A 25887-nucleotide genomic window follows, 5' to 3' on the forward strand; every position below is an offset into this window, starting at 1 on the left:
ATATACATTGTTTAAATATGGAAATGTTCTGTAATGGACTTTACTCATTCATGTAAAGAGATGCCCTAAATTGAAATTGTGCAGGGATATTACTAGTTAAGGCATGAAGTGTTTTCTGCTTAGGGTGGATCAGATGAGCATGGAAAGGATGTGGAAGTGGACTGGCAGGACACTGTGTGCAAATAGCAGGACATACAACAGAGAGGGTCTTCACTGAAAGTCAGGTAGTTCTTAGGATAAGCATGCAGTTAAAGTTAAATTATGATACCTTCCTTGAGGTGAATAGCACAAGCTCTGGTAAGAATCAGTATTCCACATCCCTGTCAACACATGAGTTCTGTGTTGTTCACTTGAGATCTAGTTTTCATTATCTTGAATTATGACCCAGTATCATGAAGGTGAAATTTGAATTTCTTTGTACCAAGGATCGTGATCTCAAGCTTGCAAGTTAGGTTTTCATGCTGCTAGCTAAATACCCAGCTCTGAAACTGTTTTCTGTATGTTATAGATGATATCAACCTTGTTCCTCAGAAAATGTTGAATATTGTGGAATTTTTCTATATTGTATGGCTATAATTTTTAAAGCAAACCAAAGGTGTCTTATGCAGTCACTTTTCAAGTTTCACTTTGTCTGTGCGGTATCTCAGTGAGGGTTTCTCTATTTCAGACAGCTCTGAAATAGAGAACTTATGCTAGCCCCAAACTCAAGGCAGTTCTCCTGCATCAGCCTCCCAAGATATATTTCTTATTTATGAATGGAAAGTGATCACTTATTGACACTGAGCTATAATTTGAAGCTTGCACCTGGTTTCATTGTTTATATGTTTTTTACCTACAGCAGTTTTCCATGAACATTTGAGTTATTATTTATGTACCATATTTGATGTTATTTATGTTTTGTTCCGTGAAACCAAATTCAAATATCAAAATGCTGCTTAAGTATATTAAGAACAAAGGACTCAGTAGCCTAATTCAGATTTGAAGAGATATCATTGGTCTTACATCAAAGTGATTGATGAGATATTTGTCTGCCTCTGTGCTTCAAGGATGCTGGTCCTGCAGGCTCTCACTATGAGCTCTGCATTAGAGAAAATGCACAGCGACTCTTTTCTTTTTTTTTGTCATTTTTTGAGACAGGGTCTCACTATGCAGTTCAGGCTGGCCTTGAGCTCACTTTGCAGCCCAGGCTGGTCTCAAACTCACAAGGATCCTCCCACCTCAGCCTCTGGAGTGCTGGGATGACAGGCTTGAGCCACCAAACCCAGCACACAGGGACTCTTGCAGTGACTCAGCAAAAGAATCAGTGCTCCTATTTGGCTGTTACATTAGGTGTGAGTTGCATTATGGCATCAAATTTGCTGTCTCAAAATATGTGTATGTACAAGCAATTAATCCCCAAGATTTGGAATTAAGATTTTAAGAAATCAGTCTCCATTCAGCTGTTATGTGGGTTTTATTTGTTTAGTTTAGTTTGTTCTATTGAGACAGGTTTTCTCTACGTACATCAGCTAGAATTGAACACTTTATGGAGTGCAGAATTGCCCTAAGCTAAAAGCAGCCATCCTGCATCAGCCTCTTGAGTGCTGGGATTATAGATATGTGTGGTTTTACCCTAGAAAATATTGAGGCTTGTAACTTAGCTGTGTTGTAGATTGGCATAATAGATGCCATCTTGAGCTTTGCATTTAAATTGTGCCCTGTATTTCACCCAGAAAATGGAAAAATCACTCAGGGTAGAAGACCCAGGAGAAAAGCAAAATGAGCTTTACCCAAAGAAAAAAATTAACCTGCTCAACAAAAGAAGCAGAATACAGTTGTCATCCAAAAATTATTATAAGATTCTAGCTAAATGATTTCCAACAGGATCTTTTTGTGATTCTAACTTTTAAAATATCTGTAACTTTCCAGTTCAAAGCCTCTTCTTTAGATCCTGAAATGGGGATAGGGGTTTTTTATACAAGTGGTCCTGAGACCAGCTAATTGTAATTCCACATTTCTCAATTGGTTTGCTTGTCTTCCTATATTGTTGTTCACAAACTCAACTCAAGCTGCAGAAACCTTTACTGACACAAGCAAACAACAGGATTAAATGACATTGCCACTGAAATAAAAGAATAATAGTGAAAAGGAGAGGAGAAAAAAGACAACTGCCATGTGTTATAATGCCCACCTCTTTTCCCTAGTGATGAAGAGACTGAAACAGGAGAATGGCCATGTATTCAAAGACAGGCTAACCTACATAGTGAGTAGGCTAGCCAGAACTCCTAAGTGAGACTATGTCTTTAAATCAAAAAACTAAAATGAAAAACATAAACAACCAAGGTGACAGAAAGACTACTAAAAAAATTATAGAGCTGAGTGAAAGTTGACTTATGCAAAATGGGATTTATTGAATGATGCTGCAGAAGAAGGAAGGCTATGTAGTGGCATCCAGGAGGCAGTGACAAAAACAGATTTAGGAATGGCACCTACTGTGCTACAGCACAACAATGACCTCCTTCCTCCAATACATTTGCAGTTCACTAGAATGAGGACTTTTAAAAGCTCATGGAAATCTTAAATTCATGGCAAACAAACAGCTTGAAATCCAGCCTTTGGAACATGGCCTTTAGCAGAATTTCATATTTAAATTGAAATAAGAAAAATATAATCCTGCCCTGTTTGATGTCAAATGCACCAAGTTTTATGGCTCACAACATTGAGAAAGGAAGTCACAAACCAAAAGAGGTTCAAAAATTTTCTTAGAAAAAAAGAGAGAAGAATAGCCTTGAATTTTCAGGAGTGGTCTTCAGTGTTTTGTCCACAGACCTATTGTCAGGGGTCATTTATACAGGAAAGCCACAATGTGGGTACAGTGTGGGTCTCAGACTACATTCAACCTATAAACTTATGGCTGCTTAACTAATATTATTCATCAGGAGAACAAGTCAGCCAGAAAAGGTATGTGGGAAGAGCCAAGGCATTTTGTGGGAACAATAGTCCAGTTGTTCTGGTCATTGATTATGGTAATTGATGCCCATCTGAACTTCCTGGAGGAGGTGGTGGTAACTGTAGTACATTTCAAGCTGTTGTTTTTCTCTTCAGGAGCATGTAGACCTAGTCACTTCATCTTCACCTTCAGGTCTGGCTTTCTTCAATGGTGCCTGTAGCAGTGATTGTTGTATTTAGTTTTTTGCATTGACTCTTGAAGGTTCCAGTTCCTCTATGATTGTATATCAATTTCTGTCTACTTTGACATCCTTTGCTAAAATCACAATAGTATTTGAATGGATAAAGTGATGTTTATACATTTAAAATATTCATTAATACAGGCCAGGGCTTTAAGCTCAGCAGGCAGAAATGTCTGCCTGGAAAGTGCTAGGTTGTAACTTTGATCCCTGGTACCTATAAACAAAAGTAATTTAAACTGCAAAGAAAGAAAATCATTTCATTTGTGAAAATGTAAGTTTACAAAATTTATAACTAAATATGTCAAGGGCAAATTAAACATTGTTAATAGTCATATTTAGTATCTAAAGTTGTTGGTTCTGGGGATTGAGGTCAGTTATACAAGAAGCTGCCTGGAGAGCACAAGGTCATGAGTTCAATCCCTCATTAAAAAAAAAAAAAACTCGCTGTTGTCAGTGATGCAGGGCTATGAGCACACTTATTGAAACTGATATTTGTTCATTAATAGGCTTAATGTTTCCTTTGTGGTCTATGAAATACCTGCACATAACATGGCAATTACAGTAAATGATGTACTTTACCCTACAGGATTGCTATTTTCTGAGTTGTTTTTATTTTTTGTTTTCCCACATACTTGAAAGTTGAAAATGTTGGCTGATGCTAGCTAGAAAAACTCTGATAATCATTTTTTTCAATTTAGTGATATATTTCCCTATATCCATTAAGAACATTTTATTTGCTACAATTACCCCAAGTCAAATTGATAAACAATTCTTAAAGTTACAGGCAGATGAGTTAGTTAGAAATACAGGCAACCATACCATGATATTGTGGAATGAAATTCCTGAACTTCTATGTCTGATATGAGTTTGTGTTCGCTAAAGTGCAAGAATGAATTTTAGGAACAACAGAGTTGAAGAGGAGAATATATTTATTGAGAGACAGAAAATGAAAGTATTTTGCTCTAAATAGGATATTTTGGAATTGGGAGGTGGAACCAGGGGACTTTTACCTTGAAGTCACTTTCCTCTCCCCTATTCAACCTACCTGTGGCCAGAAAAGAATCTCAATCAGCTACTTGCATATCAGCAATGCCACCTTTAATTAAGCACCACCCAAGTCAAAAACTATATGTATGCCGCCCACATATTTCCAGAAGAAAAAGCCAGACCCCCAGTGGTCATGGGGTTCTCCCCATATTCTTAGAATAAAGGCCATTTTGACTTTGTATTCTGTTTTTTACTACACCAAAAATTCTATCTGAAAGCTTCTATCTGAGAAAAACAGGAGGGATTCTGAGCTTGTAAGCAAAAGACTGTGTCTTTTCTAGAGACCTTATGGAATAAAATCATGTGATGAGATAGGTTTAAAGTGGGTTAGATTACTGAGATTACTGAGGAGTTAAATTAGCACAATAGAGAAGCAGAATATCGGAAATATAAAAGTGGCCTTTTATTTAAAGAATGTGGAGAGGAGCTCACAGCCACCAAGGGTTTGTCCCCCCCCCCCCACTGACTATGGGTTTATGGGGTATATGTGACTTTTGACTGGATGTGGTGCTTGGAGGGGACATTGATGTCATGCTAGGAGCTGATGGGAATTTTCTTTAGGCCCCTGGGAAAGCAAGAGGAAGTTGTATTCAAGGATAAAAGAGGAAGTGGCCATATGAGTAAACATCCCTGATTTCACATTCTTCTACCTTGAACTACAACCATGAGGTCCTGTAATTGTTTGACGGGCAAAGCTCTTTCAAGTACATCCTTTGGTTTGAATGAAGAAATCAAAACAAAGAATTTTTGCTATCTGTCTTTCTCCATGGCTGTTGGTAAACCATTCATAAGAAATATTTTGAGTCAATTCCTTAATGCATTGTCAATAACATAACCAAAATTACAGATCAGTTCAGTTTCAGAAAAAGAAGCAGCACTTAAAAGCAGGGTTAAAGCCTTCAATGCAAGTATTCATGGCATGGTGAGATCAACTATGTGTGATACAAACAATTACTGATTTCTCTGACTTCAAGAAACAGAAACGTTTATACTGATATTGTTATCCTGAAAAGAATCTCCAGGTCTACTATGTCTGATATTAGGTTTTTGTCCTGTAAAGTCAAAGAATGAATTTTAGGAACAACAGAGATTAAGAGAAGATTATACTTATTCAGAGAAAAAAAGCTGCCTGAGAGAGAGAAGGTATCCTGAGCAGGTTGCCAAACACTGTCCATTCTAGGGACCTTTATAGAGTAAAATCATGTGGTGAAGTGAGTTTAAGGTGGGGAAAACTAGGAACTCACAATGCAGATGGGCATAAGATGGGACAGAGTTATGGTAGCCAATAAGATTATAAGTTCAGGTAAAGTTGATTTAATTGGGAACAAAGGGGGAAGGGAGTGACATAGAAAGCAGGCATTCTTAGGCAGCTGTGTCTCTTCCCTTAGGGGTTTGGGAGGGTGACTCCTGAGTTCCTCAGGATGATAGGAACTATTTAGAATGTCAGTCTTTAGGATAAGGATACATTTCTTTAAATGGTGACTCCTGACTTCCTCAGAGTGCTCGGGAACTATTTAGAATATCAATCCTTAGGATATGGATGAATTTGCTTATCATTTGTCTTGAGCCTTGGCCCATAGCATGAGGTGTCAGTCTACGCCATAGTTGCAAGGTATCTGGTCTCCTGCATGGGCTCCTTGGGGGACCTAGCCATGTCTCATGCCAATAGTATTTAAATGACTCAGGACCTTGTTAACAGCACTGTTTAGAAAATTGAGTACAGATGTTTTGTGCTCTGGGTGAATGTTCTGGGGATGACAGTGTGCAATGTATATACCATTGTTGCCCCCTGATTGACATGTTTTGGAATTTAATTTTAGTTGATGTGTTCTTTTTTCCTTGAAATCAAATGGATTTGAAAATTAAAAGCCTGAGGAAAGCTCTTCAGTACAAACACTCCTCTGTCGAGCTGAGATCACCACTGTAGAAGAATGGCAGCTCCAGAAGTCTCTGCAATGCAGTCTATTATTTGGGATCCTCTCTTGCAGAGAGGGGCTCCTTTTTCTGTTTATTCTTGACTCAGAAGGAGGGCAGTAGAGCAGGAGTCAATCATTGATGAAGGGGCAGGCTATATGAACTGTCCAATCAGGTGGGCCACTGCTGGCTGTGACTTCTGTCTGTTCTGGTGTCTCAGCATGATTTACCTGTTCTGAGTACAATAGTGGTAGCAAAATGCTTGCTGGATCTCATTTAGTACTTTTGATGTCCTGTGGCCTGCTTGGCAAAGAACCTGAGAGATCCTGTAGCCATGGAATGGTGAGGTTGTGGATAGGTGCCCAGAAATAGCGCGGATTGGGCAAAATCAGTTACAAGTGTTTAGGAGTAGTTCCAGCGTCTGGAGCCTCAGGTATTCACTTAGCTTCAGCTCCTGAGGTCCTCCAGCTTTGGCCATGGATCTTTCACTATTCCTTTTGCCTCTTGCTGTTGGCAAGGGTAATTTGGGGTCCCCAGAACTCTGGCTTCACTATGACAGCAGCAGACTCAAGTATCATCTTTGAAATTCACTGCTAGCCTGTAAGTCCACCATCTTAGTCATTGGGCGGAGCTTGGGAAGACCCTGACTATGATGCTTTTGTAGCTTGTAGAGCAGTAATGATCTAGGTCTATGCTCTCTTTCTGCAGAGTAACAGATCTGGAATGTCCAGAGTTTATTAATGTATGTAATGCAGGGCCTCATAGCCACAATGGCTCAACTTAAACTTCGGCTTTTTTGTATTTATAGTGATCTCCTAAATTTATAGTATGTTCTCCTATTTCCATCCTCATGACAGGTAGTGACAAAGGTCTGAGAATTCAGAGGTATGTAGTACTGTGCCTCAGCAGAGAAAGGCTTCCCAAACAACTGGTAAACTCCTGTGTATTATACAGATCAGTGCAAAATAATTTCTGAACATACTTAATTATTTAGGTGGCACCCTTGCTCACAGACTAGGTTTGTGAGAACAGCCATAGAGTTTTGAAGTCTGAGAAAAATGAAGTAAATATGAAAGTGTTATCAAGGACGGGGTAAAAATTTGTGAAGGACAAATTCCAGAAAGGGCTACTTGTTAAATTCTCATCGAAAAATGCCAAAATTTACACATTTGCATGGTCATATACACGTGATACCCTTCTGAATGGAAAGGAATAGGGGTGTTACCTCTGAATTAAGAGCTGATTTAGTAGCTTGGTTAATAGACAGTTTAAATATGGAAATTCTCTACAATGGACTTATCTAAGTGGTGTAAATGAGAAGCCCTAAATAGAAATTTTGCAGTGATATCGATAGTTAGGCATGAAGGGATTTCTGCTTAGGATGGATCAGAGGAGTGTGGAAAAGATGTGGAAGTGGCTGACAGGATGCAGGCTGCAAATAGCAGGACATACAACAGAGAGCATCTTCACTGAAAGTCAGGTAGTTCTTAGAGTAAGTGTGAAGTAAAGTTGGGTTCTGATTGCTTCATTGAGGTGATCAACACCAGCTCTGGCAACAATCAGTATTCCACATCCCTGTCAACCCATAATTTTTGTGTTCCATACTTGAGATCTAATTTGATTATCTCTAATTATGCCCCATTGTCATGAAGCTGAAATTTTCAATTTTTTTGTACCAAGGATCAAACGCATGACCTATGCTTTCCAGGCAGGTGTTCATGACACTGAGCTAAATACGCAAATATGAAAATATTTTCTGTGTAGTATGGACGATATCCACATTGTTTCTGAGAAAGTGTTGAATATTGTTGGAATTTTTCTGTATTGCGTGGCTATAATTTTTTAAAAACTAACCAAAGGTGTGTTATGCAGTCTCTTTTTAAGTTTCACTTTGTCTGTTCGGTGTCTCAATCAGGGTTTTCTATTTTAGACAGCTCTGTAACTTAGGAAAGCCCCAAATTCAAGGAAGAAATCCTTCACCAGCCTCCCAAGATGTATTTCTTATATTTGAATTGAAAGTGATCACTTGGTGACAGTGATGTTTAATTTACAGCTTGGGCCTGGTTTCATTTTATATACATATTTTTAAAATAGAGCTGTTTTCCACTAACACTTGAGTTATTATTTATATACCATGTTTGATGTTATTTATGTTTTGTTCTATGAAACCAAATTCATGTTTCAAAATGCTGCTTAAGTATATTAAGTACAAAGTACTCATTGGCCTAAATGAGATTTGAACAGACATCATCTGTAGTCTATCAAAGTGATTACTGAGATTTTTTATTTAATTTTGAAATTGGTAAAATAGAACAGAACAAGGCAGCTTAAGGTCAACTAAGATCACACAGTGAAATTGGTACACAACTTCACAACAGGTTACTGAGATAACAGTAATAGGTATCACAGTATATTTTGTTATCTTTATCCTAGTTGTTATTTAATCACATATATCAAAATGAGATGAAATGCAGAACATTATAGAACTTATCAAAACAGAATATTGAATTGAGCAGTACCATTAATCAGAATAGAGTGAAACAATAATAAAAACGTTTTCCTTCAAGGAGATAGTAGAAGGAAGTCCCCCTTATTTGCTATGGTCTACTTCCCAGGAGATGCTCAGATTTCTGGTTCCCATTTGCTAATGTGGGGTGACAGGAGAAGAGGGGTAGGGAAGTGGGATGTTTGATTCTAGGTGGTGCATCAGTAGGTTCAGTGTTGCTTACTAGGGAGACAGGCTGGTTGTTTGGTTTCACAGCGCCCTAAGTTCCAACATTGAACGGATCTTAGGAGCTGCTGCTGGTTATCCCCCTGGAAGGGCTGCAGTTTTCCAGACTGCCACCACTGACTAGGGAGGGGAGGTGCTTGCTTGGCTTCCAAGGCAATTGATGAGACATTTATCTGCCTCTGTGCTTTGTGGTTGCTGGTCCTGCAGGCTTCTCACTGTGAGCTCTGCTTTAGAGAAAGAGCACAGGGAATCTTGCCATGACTCAGCACAAGAATCAGTGCTCCTATTTGGCTGTTATATTAGCAGTGAGTTGCAATCTAGTATCAAATTTGCTGTCTTCAAAAATGTATATAGACACAAAATTAACGACCAAGACATAGATTTAAATTTGAACAAATCAGTCTTCATTCAGCTGTTTTGTTTGGCTTTATTTGTTGAGTTTAGTTTTGTTTTATTGAGACAAGGTTTCTGTATGTATATCAGCTGGATTTGAACACCCTATAGAGCCTAGAATTGGCCTGACCTCACTGATGCCTTCCTGTCTCGCCTTTTGAGTGCTGGGATTATAGATATGCACCACCACACTTTGCTTTTGATTCAGATTTGTAGGAGAGAATTTAAGATATCGCAAACCTGGGGTCTCAAGCTTCCTTTGAGAAATATATGTATGATCCTTTAGGAGGCGGTGATCTTTGAGGACGTGGTTGTGAACTTCAGCAATGAGGAGTGGAGTTTGCTGAGTCCATCCCAAAAGAACCTCTACAGAGATGTGATGGGTGAAATCTTTAGGAACATGGCTGCAATAGGTAAGGATGAAATCTTTTTTGGCACTCATGCTTTCAGAATATTGTTTGTTGCTCATTAGTGCTGTTTTGTTAAAAAGAATATGAAAATATTTTTAAAAATAGCTCAGACCTGGACACATTATATCATAAATTTAAACAAAATCTATTAATTTGTATGTATTACTCAACTGAGACCTGGTATTTCTATGTCTACAATTCAGGAGGACTTGGGGATATCCAGGAAGCTGAAAAAGAATGCAAAATTTACTGGAGATACTTAAGGTAATTCACACTCACAAGGAGAGGAATGTTCTTGAGTAATTAGTGAGTCAGCAGAAAAATGACCACCAAAGAAATGAGGCACCATTCAATTTAATGTCAGTAATATTCTCCAAAGATGTATAAGCTAGTGTATATATGAGGGAATTAAATCATGAAAATGTATGACATTGCATATAGATCTGTACGAAAGGCATGCACTTTGAGATATGACATACTACCTTCAGTTGTTCTACCCATATATACATGTGAATACAACACATTCATTATCTAACAATTGCTAAGATTGCAATAGAATGTGAAATAAAACTGAGTGCTCATGTTTCCAAGCCATGATCTAGACAATCGGTGATTCTGACTAATATTCTTAGTAGGCTGGTGGAATGTTAGTGCACTCATTTTGAATATCAGTATGCAGTTGTCTCTAGAAATTGATCCCCTCATACTTGTCCTGGATATTTTTAAAATCTCAAAATCTGCATAAAATACTGATACATGCTTAGTCATATACAAAGCAGATCAAGTTATGACAGATCAGGCCTTGAAGCTTATCTATCTATCACTGGATTTGTGGAGAAGGAAAATTTTAATAGACTCTCTGTGATTTTACATTCTTGTAAACCTAGCACACTAGGGTTTGCAAATCCTTTTGCAGAATGGCAATTTCAAGTTCACACTTCACAGCTTAATGATCTATGAAAATCTGTTAAAATAGATTTTTAAAAAGCTATAGATTTATGCTAATATCTGTTGCTCATTCCCAGCCCAGAATGGAAAAAATGTGTTATATAATGTCAAAAAATAAATAATATAATGTCATTTGCCATAAGAATTAGATGGGTCTTTCACCCATCAATTCAGTGAAATAACTCAGCTATAAAACCTAAAAGGTCACTGGCTTTCTTTTAGAGGAGAAACCAAAATACAAAATGTGGAAAGAAATGAAACAGAGTTGTTAGAGAAAAGTAAGACTGACCAGATGGAAAAGGGAACTACAAGTTAAGGACAGAAGGAAGATTGTGATGGGGAAACATATGAGAATAATCTGCATGTGATACATATATGTACCCATTTCCAAAGTGAAGGTAAAGATTATGCATTTCAAAGTACCAACTTTTAAGATTTCCAAATGTGTACCAGTCTTTTGGGAATGGTTGTTTTCAACATATCTTACAAGGCCATTCTGTTGCTTCTTGGTCAGAATTTCTTAGCACGCATTAAAAACATAACTTGATATTAATGCAGTCATTAAACGGAGACCAATTTCACAGTGAATTTTTCTTTTTTAAATTTAATATAAGGAAAGATTAAATAAGACAAAATAAGTAGAAATAATACTGCATTCAAAGTGGAAAAAAAAAACAGTATCAAATAGCAAGATGATGATTACGAATGCTGATCATAGAAATAGTCATGAAATACAAAAGTGAAACATATCAAGTGGGGATTCAAACAATGAGACTGCAAACAGTTTTGTTCAACTCTCGAAAAAAGCTTAGTAATATGGTTATAAATCCTATGTGTGATTTTTTCTTTCCAGAAATGACAAGCTAGGGAAATCTTATGGACATACATCTTGGAAGCAGTGTAAAGAAGTATTTCTTTGTAATGCAGAAGGTAATGTGAATGTGAAAGAAACAGAAACACACCACGATGTTCAGATCCATGAAAAATATTACAGTGGAGAGAAACCCTATGTATGTAAGCAATGTGGGAAAGCTTTTACCAGGCCTGGATGTTGTAAGGCACATGAAAGAATTCACACTGGAGAGAAACCATATGTATGTAAGCAATGTGGGAAAGCTTTTACCAAACCTGAATGTTGTAAGCAACATGAAAGAATTCACACTGGAGATAAACCATATGTATGTAAGCAATGTGGGAAAGCTTTTAACATACGTGCAAGTTATAAGGTTCATGAAAGAATTCACACTGGAGAGAAACCATATGTATGTAAGGAATGTGGGAAAGCTTTTAACACATGGGGATACTGTAAGCAACATGAAAGAATTCACACTGGAGAGAAACCCTACGTATGTAAGCAATGTGGGAAAGCTTTTAACACAGGTGCAAATTGTAAGGTTCATGAAAGAATTCACACTGGAGAGAAACCATATGCATGTAAGCAATGTGGGAAAGCTTTTAAAACACAGGGAGATTGTAAGAATCATGAAATAATTCACACTGGAGAGAAACCCTATGTATGTAAGGAATGTGGTAAAGCTTTTACCAGACCAGGATTTTGTAAGGAACATGAAAGAATTCACACTGGAGAGAAACCATATGCATGTAAGCAATGTGGGAAAGGTTTTAAAACACAGGGAGATTGTAAGAATCATGAAATAATTCACACTGGAGAGAAACCCTATGTATGTAAGCAATGTGGGAAAGCTTTTACCAGACCTGATCATTGTAAGGAACATGAAAGAATTCACACTGGAGAGAAAACCTATGTATGTAAGCAATGTGGGAAAGCTTTTACCAGACCTGATCGTTGTAAGGAACATGAAAGAATTCACACTGGAGAGAAACTATATGCATGTAAGCAATGTGGGAAAGCTTTGAACACACATGCAGATTGTAAGGTTCATGAAAGAACTCACACGGGAGAGAAACCCTATGTATGTAAGCAATGTGGGAAAGCTTTTACCAGACCTGGACGTTGTAAGGAACATGAAAGAATTCACACTGGAGAGAAACCATATGTATGTAAGCAATGTGGGAAAGCTTTTAACACACGTGCAAATTGTAAGGTTCATGAAAGAACTCACACGGGAGAGAAACCCTATGTATGTAAGCAATGTGGGAAAGCTTTTACCAGACCTGGACGTTGTAAGGAACATGAAAGAATTCACACTGGAGAGAAACCATATGTATGTAAGCAATGTGGGAGAGCTTTTAACACACGTGCAAATTGTAAGGTTCATGAAAGAATTCACACTGGAGAGAAACCCTATGTATGTAAGCAATGTGGGAAAGCTTTTAGCAGACCTGATCATTGTAAGGAACATGAAAGAATTCACACTGGAGAGATTACCTATGTATGTAAGCCATGTGGGAAAGCTTTTACCAGACCTGATCGTTGTAAGGAACATGAAAGAATTCACACTGGAGAGAAACTATATGCATATAAGCAATGTGGGAAAGCTTTGAACACACGTGCACATTGTAAGGTTCATGAAAGAATTCACACTGGAGAGAAACCCTATGTATGTAAGCAATGTGGGAAAGCTTTTACCAGACCTGGACGTTGTAAGGAACATGAAAGAATTCACACTGGAGAGAAACCATATGTATGTAAGCAATGTGGGAAAGCTTTTAACACACGTGCAAATTGTAAGGTTCATGAAAGAATTCACACTGGAGAGAAACCATATGTGTGTAAGCAATGTGGGAAAGCTTTTAACACACGTGGAAATTGTAAGGTTCATGAAATAATTCACACTGGAGAGAAACCATATGTGTGTAATCAATGTGGGAAAGCTTTTAAAACACAGGGAGATTGTAAGAAACATGAAAGTTCACATTCAATATAAAACCAGTGTATATAGGCATCATGAGAATGGTTTCAGCACAGGTATATATTGCATAATGCATGAAAATCTTCACACTGGGCAGAAAACGTACATATGTTAGGAATGTGGGAAAGGTTTCTGCAGAAATGCTCATTGTCCAATACATTATAAAATTTGCATGGTTGAGAAACCCTGTGTGTATGTGAAGAATGTGGGAAAGCTTTCACCACACATGGATTTTGTAAAATACATCTATGACTTCACACTGGTGAGAAAGCCTATGTGTATAACAATGTGGCAAAGCTTTTACTGCATATAGTCATTGCAAAACACATGAAAAAATTCACACTGGGAAGAACCACTGGCTATGTAAGCAAGTGGAGACACTTTCAGCAGCCAGATTGTAAGGGAAATACATGAAAAAAACTCACACAAGAGATAAACCCTTTGTGTTATGGGAATACTCTCAGCATACTTGATCATTGTTACATATCTGAAAGAGCTCACTAGGCAGAGATGATATGTGGATTACCAATGTGAGAAATATAGCAATCCATGTTTCTTGTTAAATACATAGAAAAAGCATGACTGTTCAGACAGTTTAGATCTAAGTTTACTTTAAAAATCCCAAGGAGACCTGAAGAAATAATCGATACAGAAGTTAGATGTCAATATTTCTTCACAAATATTCCAGAAATGACAAATCTGTGGTGGGGCTCTCCTTAGGTGCACATGTTGTATGGTTTTCAGTTAATCACTTGTACCTCTCTAGATTTATTAATCTAGATGTTTTTGTGCTTCAACATGGCATCTTGTAATTAAACATGCTAAACTGAAATGGGCTTTTCACTTTCAAGTGCCTCCATACTTAATATTTTGTCTTTAGAAGTTAAATTTTGTATTTTCTGAATTGTAATGTTGTTTATTTAAAGAGAAAAAACTGTAGAAATAATACAGAATTTCAGAAAAATAAACCATAAGAAATCACTAGATGATTAGTATTATATTGTCATCTTACAAGTAGTTGTTCAAGTTACAAATTTAAAGCATACAAAGTGATATTCAAATAATGACACTGTCACGGTTCACCTCAATGATCCACCAAAAAGTTATTAATATGCCTATCTGTCCTACACACTTTTTTTTCTTAAAGAGGGTAAGATTAAACATAGCAAAACAGAGCAAAACAGTTCATAAGGAAACAAGTTAAGGAAACACAGATTTCAAAGCAAGTCCACTGGAAATGTTCACTGTCTATTTTACTGTCTCTAGTTTTTTTCCAAATAGTTGTTCCCATCCTCACACACATTGAATATATACTGAATATTATAGAACTAATCAAATAATTACAGGATGATGCAAGCTTTTTTGATCTTCAAGACTGATTTGGGGGAAGTCGATAATGACTACCATAATGTCTCATGGTCTTTGTAGTAGCTGTCTTTATCTTTATGTATGCTGAAATGGAACATAAGAGACTAGACTAATATCACTCTGAACAGTGAATAATAGTATCCTGAGAAGGAGAAAGGTGAGGAATTGCCTAAAAAAAGAAGGCAGAGGACATAGTTAAAAGTGTATCAGGATTTAAAAGCTACAGTAGTCTTGTTGCTCTGTATAGTTTGGTTATATTTTGTTCTGGTCTGTCTACTCATATTAGATTTGAGGGCACAGAGAGATAACCCAAAAATAGCAGGTTATACAATGGTAATTATCCTTAATTTCCTATTAACTAAAACTGAATCCCTATATTACTTACATTGTCTTCTATGACTGATCTTCTTTGAAGCTGGATTGTTTCAATGTTATTTGGCCTTGACTGATTTTATTCACATTTGATATGCTTGCTGGTATCAAGTTCAAGAGCAGAGGCAACTACTCTGAAGATGACAAGGTGTAAAAGATATCCATTGGTGGGCTGGGGATTTAGCTCAGTGGCTTAAGGCACCTGCCTGTCAAGTGTGAGGTCATGAGTTTGATCTCCAGAGCCAAAAAAATAAATAAATAAAAGATATCCATTCCAGGTTTGATTATTTGTTTAATTAAAGAGAAGAAAGGAAATAAAAAACAAAGCAGTAAAAGGGTACAAGTAATACAGAATTTCAAGAAAAAATACAGTAAGAAATCACTAGTTAATAGGTTACATATTGTCATTGCTAGGGTTATTTCCAAAAGATGAAAAATAATAACAAAAGATGAGAAACATAAAATAAAAAGTGGCCTTTATTCTGAGAACACGGAGAGAGATGACAGGCACCCCCACCGCTGGCGTCCAGTGATCATTCTGTCGGACACGTGGCATGGGGGCCTGTAAATAGGCTTGGTTTGGGGTGGAACCTAAGGCGGGCATTAGGGATACACAGGTAGTCCATTGGTCTTAGGTTTGGCACCCTATGTAAATTTCCATGGGTGGGAAGATGGCATCACAGGTAACTTCCTAGGGGCAGGGGAGATGGGGCTTCCTGCTTCCGGTTGTGGCTTTCCTGGCTACAGTGTCCTATCTGGGCCAAAACCCTTTCAGTCATCTTAGAAACAGTTGTCCAAATTATAAAATTAAAGCATATAAAGTGGACATTCATACAGTGAGATTGCAGAAGGTTCTGTTCAGTGATCCAACAAAAGCTGAGTAATATGATTTTCCATCCTACACACTCAAACATGCAGTTATATCCCTTAGACCACCTTCCTTTCCTCTCTTTTTTACAATAACAGTTACACGTTTTGAGTTTTTTTACTCCCACAGTTCTTATTACATTTTTTTGAAGAGAATAAATCCTAACATGACTAAATAAAACAGAGACAGTTAGAAAAGAAGGATGGGCATAGTACATGATGCAAAAATAGAATATCAGATGATCAAAAATGGTTACCATGGTGCCTCTTGCTATTTTTAAAAAGAGTTGCTATATCATCAGGTATAATAGAATTGATCAAAACCGTACAGAACAAGACCAAAAAAACCTACACTGGAAACCTTGCAAGACTTCAAAAGAAGATAATAGTCAAACTATAATGGGTCATCATAATAAATCTTATGGCCTTCAAAGTGGTTGTCTATACGCTCAAACTTGATATTATCAAACAAAATAGAATATAGTAAAATCAGACAGAACAAGATGTGGAGAGAAATACTGGGGTTCAAATCAGGTTAATAGGAAAACTAATAGTTACTATAATATATCCCGCTATTTTTAAATTTAGTTTTCCCTTAATTGAAAAAAATAAAAAAGTTTAATTTAAAAAAAGGGTGGAGATTGAGATAAAAGAGGATATTGTAATAGAACAACACTGGTCAGAATGGAACAATTTAAGCATAATTGTGTTTCACTCCCAGATAATCTACCATAATAGTAGTCACCATAGTGCCTCATTCCTTGAATTATTTGAGTATAACTTCGTATACAATAGCATCAAACATATCAAGACAGTGTGAAACCATTCAACAGAATGAAAGAATTACAGGGTATTTAGAACCAGTTAACAGAAAATGAACAATGGTTTCTATATTATCTCCTTGCCTATAAAATTTTTCTTTATACTATCACATATAGTAAAATATAGTAAGATACAACATGTTAAAACCAGTGGAAACAGTTTGTTAGAGAGGGACCATTCTTGCACCACTGAGATTGAGTCCAGTGTTGATCATGTTGGTTAATTTTGAATATCCTGGTGAGATAACATTGCAAACATTTAGCTGAACACTTTTGTTTATGTTTGGTAGGAATATTAGCCAACAGAGTGTTTTCATTTATATTATTTTTAACACATTATTGTCTGGCTTCATTCTCAGGATAACTTTAACTTTGTCACTTAAAAGAAGTTGGTGGTGGGTTTTTCTTCAACTTCGTCAAAGAACTGAAAAAAAAAATCAGTATTTATTCTTTATTATATACTGGATAAAATTCACCAGTGCACTTTTTGTATCCCAGCTTTGTTGTTGTTATTAAGAAGCTGTGATTTTTACCCATTGCCTGTGCTCCTTATTGCTCTGTTCATCAGACTGTTTCCTTCTGATGCATGTGGCTGGGGACATCAATGGACACCACATATCCATTAAGGGTCACATCTCATTTTACTTATGAATGCTTCCATTTATATTGTATCTTCAAACTATCTCTATAATATATAATTTTGTGAGTAACTCCTTTCAGTTACTCAGTTTTTAATGCACACTCTTGCAGGGTTTGGTTAATGCTGGAGGAAACTGGGGCTGGTGAGGGCCTGGTCTCTTATTTAAGGCTTCATACCCTGACCTGCCTGCAGTGTCCCCATCTCCTGACCTGCTCCCTGTAAACACCTGTCATGCTCCATAACTATGGTGAGTCCACATGTGGCAGTTCAGATCTGCACCTGGGTGGAAAACATTCAGTTAAGTTGGGCTCTGTAACAGACTGAACTCATACAGAGCTCCCCTGAGTGAGAGAGGGGGCCTCAGGCATGTAGGGAAGAGCTCTGGAACCATTCCAGCTCTCTCCTGTGCAGCGTACAGTGTGTGATGCTTTCCTGAGAACTTACTGATGGATGAGGAGGCCTGCACCAGGCCGTTTTAAGCCATGGTGTCCTACACCTCTGCCTGGACCATCTCTCTGACTTTAGATCTCCACATAGATCTGAGCAGACTCAGTCTTCCTCTACCAGGCTCTAACTCTATGCTGAGGTTTCAGGTGAAAAATCTGAGATCCTCAAATTAATCTTATATATATTTAACCTGGAAATTCCACTTCTAACAGTCATTATAAAAATGAGATTGACAGACACTGCATTCTCTTCTTAATCAGTTAAGATGTAAACTGTTAGAAACCATGAATGTTCCACAGCACAGCTGCTGTTTTAATTATAAATTACAGCCACTGAAAATGCTGAAAGAGGGCCATGTCCTAGGCCATGTCCCTGATCTTTCCTGAGATTGAAGAGAGCTTGTGTCCTGGCTCTACACCCAGCAGTGAAGAGACACAGGCCTGCACAGCAGGTTAGGACAGGAGAGAGGAGCTGGTCAATGGCAGACCTCTCATCCTGGGAGGGATGCCTTTTTGGTTGTTCTATTTTATTTTCCATTCCATTATTTATAGTGTTCCACTCAATATTACTTCTCTTCTGTTCAATTCACTTAAGAATAAATAGTTGGTATTTTCTTGAATAGGTGAGTGGATTTGGATGACTTAATATTCTTTTATATGTAATGTAGGATACGCATATAGAAGAACATTAAAGCTTCACTTTATAATTATATAAAATAAGGAGTCTTTTTATTCAGAAAGGCAACACATCATTCATGACTAACTTTTAAACCCCCAACACATGAAGCCATGCAAATCCCGCTGTGGTGGGTGTCCTGCCCTCCCTACCTGAGAAGTCACTGTGCTCATCTGTGTCTGGTAGAGGACACCCAGAATCTTCTTCAGAGTCTCTTTTTCCAGCAGGGAGGACGTGAATCTTCCTGTGCTGAGGTCAAGCAGGGAGTGTGCAGCATGCAGAGGAGCCCAGCACCTCCTGAATTACACACACTTCCACCACTGCATCCATGCTGCAGCCCTGCAGGGCCAATAAGGCAGAGCCATGAGGCTGCACCAAATACTCTGCCACCTCAGCCCCAGGGGCCTCAACTCATGGGTCCTGGCCTCAGCCTCCACCAGGCTCCAGGCTCTGCTATGGATTAGACATTCATAGTGGGCCAGACACACCATCAGTGCCTTGGGGCAAAGTCCATTTTCCACAGTGACCCTTCAATTCTGCAAATTTTGATCCTTTCCTTTCTAAATGAGGCTGAGGCATTGGAGACAAAACCCCACACATTGGCATTAGTTTTGTTTTTCTTTCTTTCTCCTCCTCCTCCTCCTCCTCCTCCTCCTCCTCCTCCTCCTCCTCCTCCTCCTCCACCTGCTCCTACTATTTCTTCTTCTTCTTCTTCTTCTTCTTCTTCTTCTTTCTTCTTCTTCTTCCTCTTCCTCTTCATCTTCATCTTTGTCTTCTTCTTGGTTTCTTTGATGCTTCAAATACATATTTAGAGGTGTGTTTTGCCAAAAAACTTTCCTTGTCTTTTCACACCCCAGTTAACTGAAGTTTTTACAGATTTCTGCTGCAGTTCACATCCTATGTGTTTAGACACTCAGAATCCATTCTGCAGCTTAGTAGAATGAGTGAAGCAAAGCAGAAACTGAACTTGGGGATGTTACTGTGCCTTCCAACACTCCGACTCATATCTTTTTCCCTCAAGAATATGGGCTTCAGTAGCAGCTGAGTCTGCCACAGACAAAATGAGTTTCCTGCATGTATATCACACAATCTCAATTCCTCTCAAGCACATTGTATCAGGTTTCTTATGGCCAAACTTGAAGAATTATTTCCAGTACATGAGAGGCTGCCACTGGTCCTGAAATCATGATATAACTTTTTAAACACATAGTCTGATCTACACATAGTCTGGGGACAGAAGCTAAGAGAGGCAGAAATGGTTGTCACAGATACAAACACCTCAAAATTGTCAATCAACAGCAGTAACAAGGGGGAACCAAGTTGCTGAGCTTTCATAATTGGGTGATGGAATCATATGGTGGATTGTGCCCTGGGTATACTGAGGCACTTCAGTAAATCTAGGTTACTGCCTCGATCCCCCTTCCTTCAGTGCAATACAAACAGAAAGTCATGCACATGCATCATTTATTTGCAATTTTTCTATTGCAGTTACAAATCCTTTATTCCTGAGAGTCTACATCTCTGCCATAGCAGACCCACCAAGGGGCATTACCATCATGTCTTGTAAAGGATCAGTTTATTTATACAAAACGCAGAGTGGTGTTCTCAGACTTGATTTTCCAGACTTGTGCATTTTCAGTCATTTCTTGAAGGGAAGCTAAACGATTTAGTTTGACTACACTTCAAGTGTGCTGCTGTACTTCAGTGTTACATCCTTGCTGCCAGACCTGATGAAGGCAATAAATAGGATCTGCGGGAGGTTTAGATCCAGAGGGACACACTTTGCACAGCTGTGTCAGGCAGGGCTGCCCCTCACCTGGCCACCCAGGCATCCAAATTCCCTTTCCCAGTGCTGTCCCTGGCTTTGTGAGGCACTGGTCTGCTGTGGAGATGCCCAGCGCACAGGCTTGCCATGGGAAAACATTGTCATGCCATGAGTTTGTCATCCTTAACCCTGAAGCTCTGTGGCCCTGTTGCCAGGGCAAGGTTCCCCACAGCTGCAGTGAACAGCATCCTCCAGACAACTCTTCTGTGCACATTCTACATGGAGGCTAGCAAGGGTCCCATTTCATTCCTGCTTCAAAGAGTAATGTGAGTCAAACTCTTGAATATTTGTGCAACATTCTGTGTGGGAGAAAACTCTATTCTTAGTCCTAGGAGTTCTAGGGAAGGTTGTTTAGAGCTTGGATGGGAGCTATGAGATTGGGCTGTGCTCCGCCCCCCATGTCCTTCCCGTTGTTCTTCAGCATCTGCCTTAAAATGTGTCAGTGGATGGGGAAACAGCACATTTCAGGGATGTGTGCCTGCATGTATCAGGTTTAGGAGGCTCAGTGCTTTGTGTGCTTGTTGGGCCTGGTGATTCCGTTTGAGTTAGAAGAATTTATCATTTCCCTCACAAAATGGATTCATGAGACCTCTTTCATACTTGTAATAAAAACCATCTATCTGACTACTGGTTGTAAAGAAAGGTTTCCTGTTGTGATTTTTGCATTACTGTCATTTTTCAAATGCAATGAATCAGCCGTTTGTAGCTCCCTTTATATCACTGAAATCATGGAAATCATTTTCTGACATGAAAAGATGAGTACATACACAATGGTCTCTACATTTTCCCTATAGACTTTGTCTATCTCTGGTTTTCTCTTCTGTCAAACAGCAATAGCATCCAGTCTCCTCCAGGAATGTTTGGACAAACAAAATCTGATGCACTGATATGAAAAACCCAGGTTAGTAAATCACAGTGTGAGAAAGGTCAGCAGTGGGTGGGGACTAGCAGGAGAGACCATGGGTATGGGTGGGTCCAATACTGAGCAGAAAGCTGGAACTAGACAGATGTACAGATTTAGATTGTGCCAATTGACAATGTGCTTACCTGTGACTCAACTGAACATGTGGAAACTAATGAAATCTTAACTTAAAATTAAATTATCTTAGAATTTAATGTTTCAAAGAGCTATAGATTTAAGAGTAGAAATGAAAACTGAGAAAAATAGAAGAGGCAAAGTGAACGGGAAATGAAGGGCCGGTACTTTGCAAGACTTGAGCCCTAAGTGGAGCTGAGGACACCTGCCATGGAGCCAGTGACAGACATGCCTTGGAATTCCACCAGACTGGGTATCTGACCTTGATTTTCAGATTGATCCCAGACCTGGTTAGGTCATTGGAGGTGAGGCTGGCACAAGATCTATAAGGGGACCTTGAGCTCAGTCCGGTACCAGCCCTGCCTTAGAAAAATCCCCAACTGTCTTTGCTCCTTGAAAGCCCCATAGCCTCCCAGGGCCTGGGAGGGGACAGGGACAGCTCGGTGCACTAATGCACCCCAGGAAAACTTCCTATTTTGCCTCACTCCACTCACTTCTGCATACCTCTGTGTTGCAGGAGGCCCCATGTCTGACAGTCCTTCTCCCTCTAAAGTGCCCCATGTCCTCCTCAGAAACCAAAAGACCCAGGAAAATTCCTTCTCGCTGTAGTTCTCATTTTCAGTGAGCTAGGCTTGGCCCAACTCAATCAGATTTGGTTGGGCTGGTTGTCCCACCTTCCTCAGCAGCACATGCCAGGATCCAAGAAGGGAAACTCAGATCCTGAGGAGGACAGTTGTAAGCAGAACTACAGGTCTGGCCTCCCTCCCAAACTGCCCTCCCAGTGTATCCTGTGCACTAACCATAATCAGCCCTCACTTGCTGACAGAGTTCCCTGGATAGTGCTGTGACCACCTGTCCTCCACTCTTCAGGAAGCCTGAAATGCAACTCCCTTCATCACCCTTGTGGCATATTGCCTCTGTGAGAAAGAGTGTACAGTCTTCAGTGTTACTTTAATCATGGGGGCTCAACAGGGTGCTGCTCTATAACTATCTGAAAAGTGAGTGGACAGTGGGAGTGCATCCTGCCTGCCTTTCCTCCACCTTCAGTTCATATATGGATGCATTGCCCCATTCTGTGTGCCTTCACGGGTCTCTCCTTCTCCTATTTTATGTCCATATGTACAGAGGCCAAGAATTAGGGACACTCACAGTAAGGTGGGTGGTACCTTGTCAGTTCTCCAGGGTGACTGTGTGGCCTTCATAATATGGAAGCACAAGAGACCATCTTTTGCCTCTGCTCTGTTCATTGCATCATGGTCAGTGCCTGGTACATTGATTACTGAAGGCACCCACCAGCTCCCTCCTTGACGTCTGTGTGGAACTGGGTCATCTGGCATCACCCAGAGATTCTTGCTCTGGATACCATGGTAGCACAGGGAATGACTGCCCACTGTCCTTCAGAGTGAAGACAACAGCTCCACCCAAGTGATGGATCCTTGGCAAGAGGCAAAGCTTTCCCATGGCAAAGGAAAAACCACAATGAATCCAAGGTCCCTGGTCTGAGCAGACCTAGTTTTAGACCCAACTCCTCCTTCCTACTTGACTTAGACAAGACACAATGCCTGTCAGTTCCTGTCCAGTGTGTCCCCTGGAACTATGGCATCTGCTTCCTCGGGACATCATCAGAGTTGAGAGATGACACTTTTAAACCTTGTGGGCTAGTGTCATGTGTACACAGTATACAGAATTAGAGTTTACTTCAATGAAGGGCTGGAAGGGAGGTGAACACAGTGCACACAGGCCTGGTTCCTGCTGTATGGTGGTGGAGATTACACTCACCTCCTGGACATGTTTCCCTGGTGGCATCATGAGGGGCAGAAGTTCATTAGATAAGCCATCATTATGTTCCCTAAGCATCTCAATTTCTTCTATGTACTGGTGTTGTGGCCTCAAGTCAGGACTTCACACAGGCTAAGAAAGCACTATGGATGCAGATGCACCCTCAAAATCTACCAGCACTGTGCCTACATTTGTGAGTCAGCACACCCATGGCAAGGGTACTCAACTGCTGACAGCTAACCTGATGGCCACCGCCTGAGTAGCTCATTCCTTGAGCGTGGTTTGTTCTGGTTTGTGTTAGCCAGGCTGAAATTGAGCCCAGGTCCTCAGGCATGGTAGGCAAGTGCTCTATCCTGAGCTCTCTCCCCAATTCCTTACTTGTTCTTAATAACACAACATGGCAGATGTAATTTGGATGTGACTATCAAGGTTCACTCATAAAATGACTGTGACCAACCTCCTGCTCTCTCCCTTCTCTGTTCTTCCTTCCTTCCTCTCTGTTTCATTCTGTCTTCCTCTCTAAATCTCTGACTATCTCTGCATTTTCCCTGAGGAGAGGCTGACTCTTTGCAGAGAAAAAGGTTAACAGACAGACGAGACATCAGTCCTCCAACCTAACTGAGTTCCTGCCTGTTAGCAAGAGAGAGAGAGCCTGAGAACAGATTCTGCCACAGCAGTGTTTCCACTGAGCCTGCAGCCTGATCTGGAGAAAATATGGTGGATCCTGCAGCAGCACCTCCTGAATTCCTGACCCATAGAACCTGAGAGAACTGAAGTTTACATGTTGTACCTAAGTTTGCAGCCATGCAATCATCAGTGGTCACTGGTGCGCTACAGCAGATGTGAGGTTCTGCCCCCACCCCTGTCCCTCGCCAACTCCTCCCCTCCCTTATTCTCGCCAGGCGTTCTGTTCTCACTTCTCATCTCTTTCTTGACTAAAAAAAATTGATTTTGAATCTCTAAATGGTTGGTCCTCTATTCTGCCACACAGACTCAACACTGTACAGCATTAGGGCCTGCATGTCTCACGTTCAGGCATCAGTTCCATCTCAGTGAGGCTGTTCAGATGCCCCCAGGTAGTGACCTTTACCTCTGTGTGCCCTTGCTTTATTGGGATATAGCTCTGGGTCTTCTCTTCCACTACATTCTGCAGTGATTTGTCCCTCTCCTCCAACCTTCCAGCTTCTGGGTGGCTAGTGACATATTGTCCTGTTCTGTGTTGGTGCCAGCCTAGTTCAGCCCAGGAATAAGGTGAGAATTTGAGGCATGTAGATTGAATGAATCATATCACTTTTCTTTGAGCTATCCAGTGGGTGCCCATGGAATCACTGTGTGTTTGTGTGTGTGTGTGTGTGTGTGTGTGTGTGTGTGTGTGTGTGTGTGCATGTGTGTGTATATCCCTTGGGATGCTGCTTGAAATCAGTCCCATATGTTTAGGCTCAGGTCCCAGGAGCTTGGGGACTGCTTTTCTAATGCCTATGGGAGTGGGATGGGTCCTGTGCTAAGAGGTTTTTCTCTTTTGGACTTCTCCCCCATCTTCTTTACTCTGCCAATGTCCTGTGCCTTGGGCCTGGCATTGTCCCTCTCTGGGCACTGGTTGTGAAATGTCCATTGGGAATGAAATAACACACATAGTCCTTTACTGTGGAGATTCTAGCATGCTTGGGGGTGAGGCACTAGAATGTCACGAGGGGTTCTCTTCACCTGGGCACTGTCCCCATCTACACATGCCTGTAATTTGATACCATCCCTCCTAAGGCCATCATCTTTGGGTTACCTCACATTGTCATTGTCCCATGCAGTCCATTAGGCAGGGCAAGGCCTGGACTTAGAACTCACCACTCACTGTCACTGATGCCTTGCCCCAAGCCTGTGACACATTATAGGCCTAATTGGTTCAAAGACCATGGGAAAACTTTCTATCATCCATCGAATTCAGGACCTACACCTTAGCTCATACTGGGGCACCCACGTGCTCAGTTATTTCTTTGTGGGAAACCTAGTGGCTGCTGAATCAGTGATCTAAACTCTCCTGCTGCCCAACCCCGAATGGCAGCACAGTGCAGCCAGGACTTGGGTGAATAACTTCAGCCTGGAACATTTATAGCTTGGAGCAACCAATCAGCTGGCCTCTGTGAAGGCTGCAGGGGTTTACACTATGACACAGCAGATCTGTGATTGAAGACCGCACCCCAGGCCTGAGGAGTCATGGAGAGTTCTTGGGTCCCCACCATCTACCCCAGCCTGGCCAGGAGCCTCGTGGATTCGAGTTCTCGGCTGGTTTTTACTACCTGGAGCTTGATGCCTCTGCTGCTTCCCAGTGCTCATTTCTCCAGCTTGTTTGCCTCGTTGACCATTATGTTTCTTTTCTTATGAACACAGCCCATTCTTAATTGGGCTGTGTTCATGTGTTTTGTTCTTTGAACTACTGGGTAAGAACTAAAACTTATAGGTGGTGACTTGCTGAGACTGACTTTCTGTAAATTTACTCTGTCCAGAGAAAAGGATGTGGGCAGCCATATTCATGACATTGCATGGAGATAAACCACAGGGGAATTCAATGGACATGCTGCCTGTGACACTGCACTTTCTATACTGGGTTATAGACTT

The 25887-nt window shown here is 40.0% G+C and overlaps 1 protein-coding gene across 1 annotated transcript; it reads left to right on the plus strand.

The window, feature by feature from the left end:
• Positions 1 to 11695: 11695 nt before the first annotated feature.
• LOC134474333 (zinc finger protein 709-like) lies at positions 11696 to 12991 on the plus strand (the record flags this gene model as incomplete). Its single annotated transcript, XM_063241897.1, has 2 exons — positions 11696 to 12419; positions 12504 to 12991. Coding segments are annotated over 2 exons (1212 nt in total), but the record flags the coding sequence as incomplete, so codon positions are not given.
• Positions 12992 to 25887: the final 12896 nt, after the last annotated feature.

The sequence above is a fragment of the Cavia porcellus genome, unplaced genomic scaffold (assembly GCF_034190915.1).
Source record: "Cavia porcellus strain 051 isolate PalLab524CR breed Dunkin Hartley unplaced genomic scaffold, mCavPor4.1 scaffold_32, whole genome shotgun sequence".
Lineage (NCBI taxonomy): Eukaryota > Metazoa > Chordata > Mammalia > Rodentia > Caviidae > Cavia > Cavia porcellus.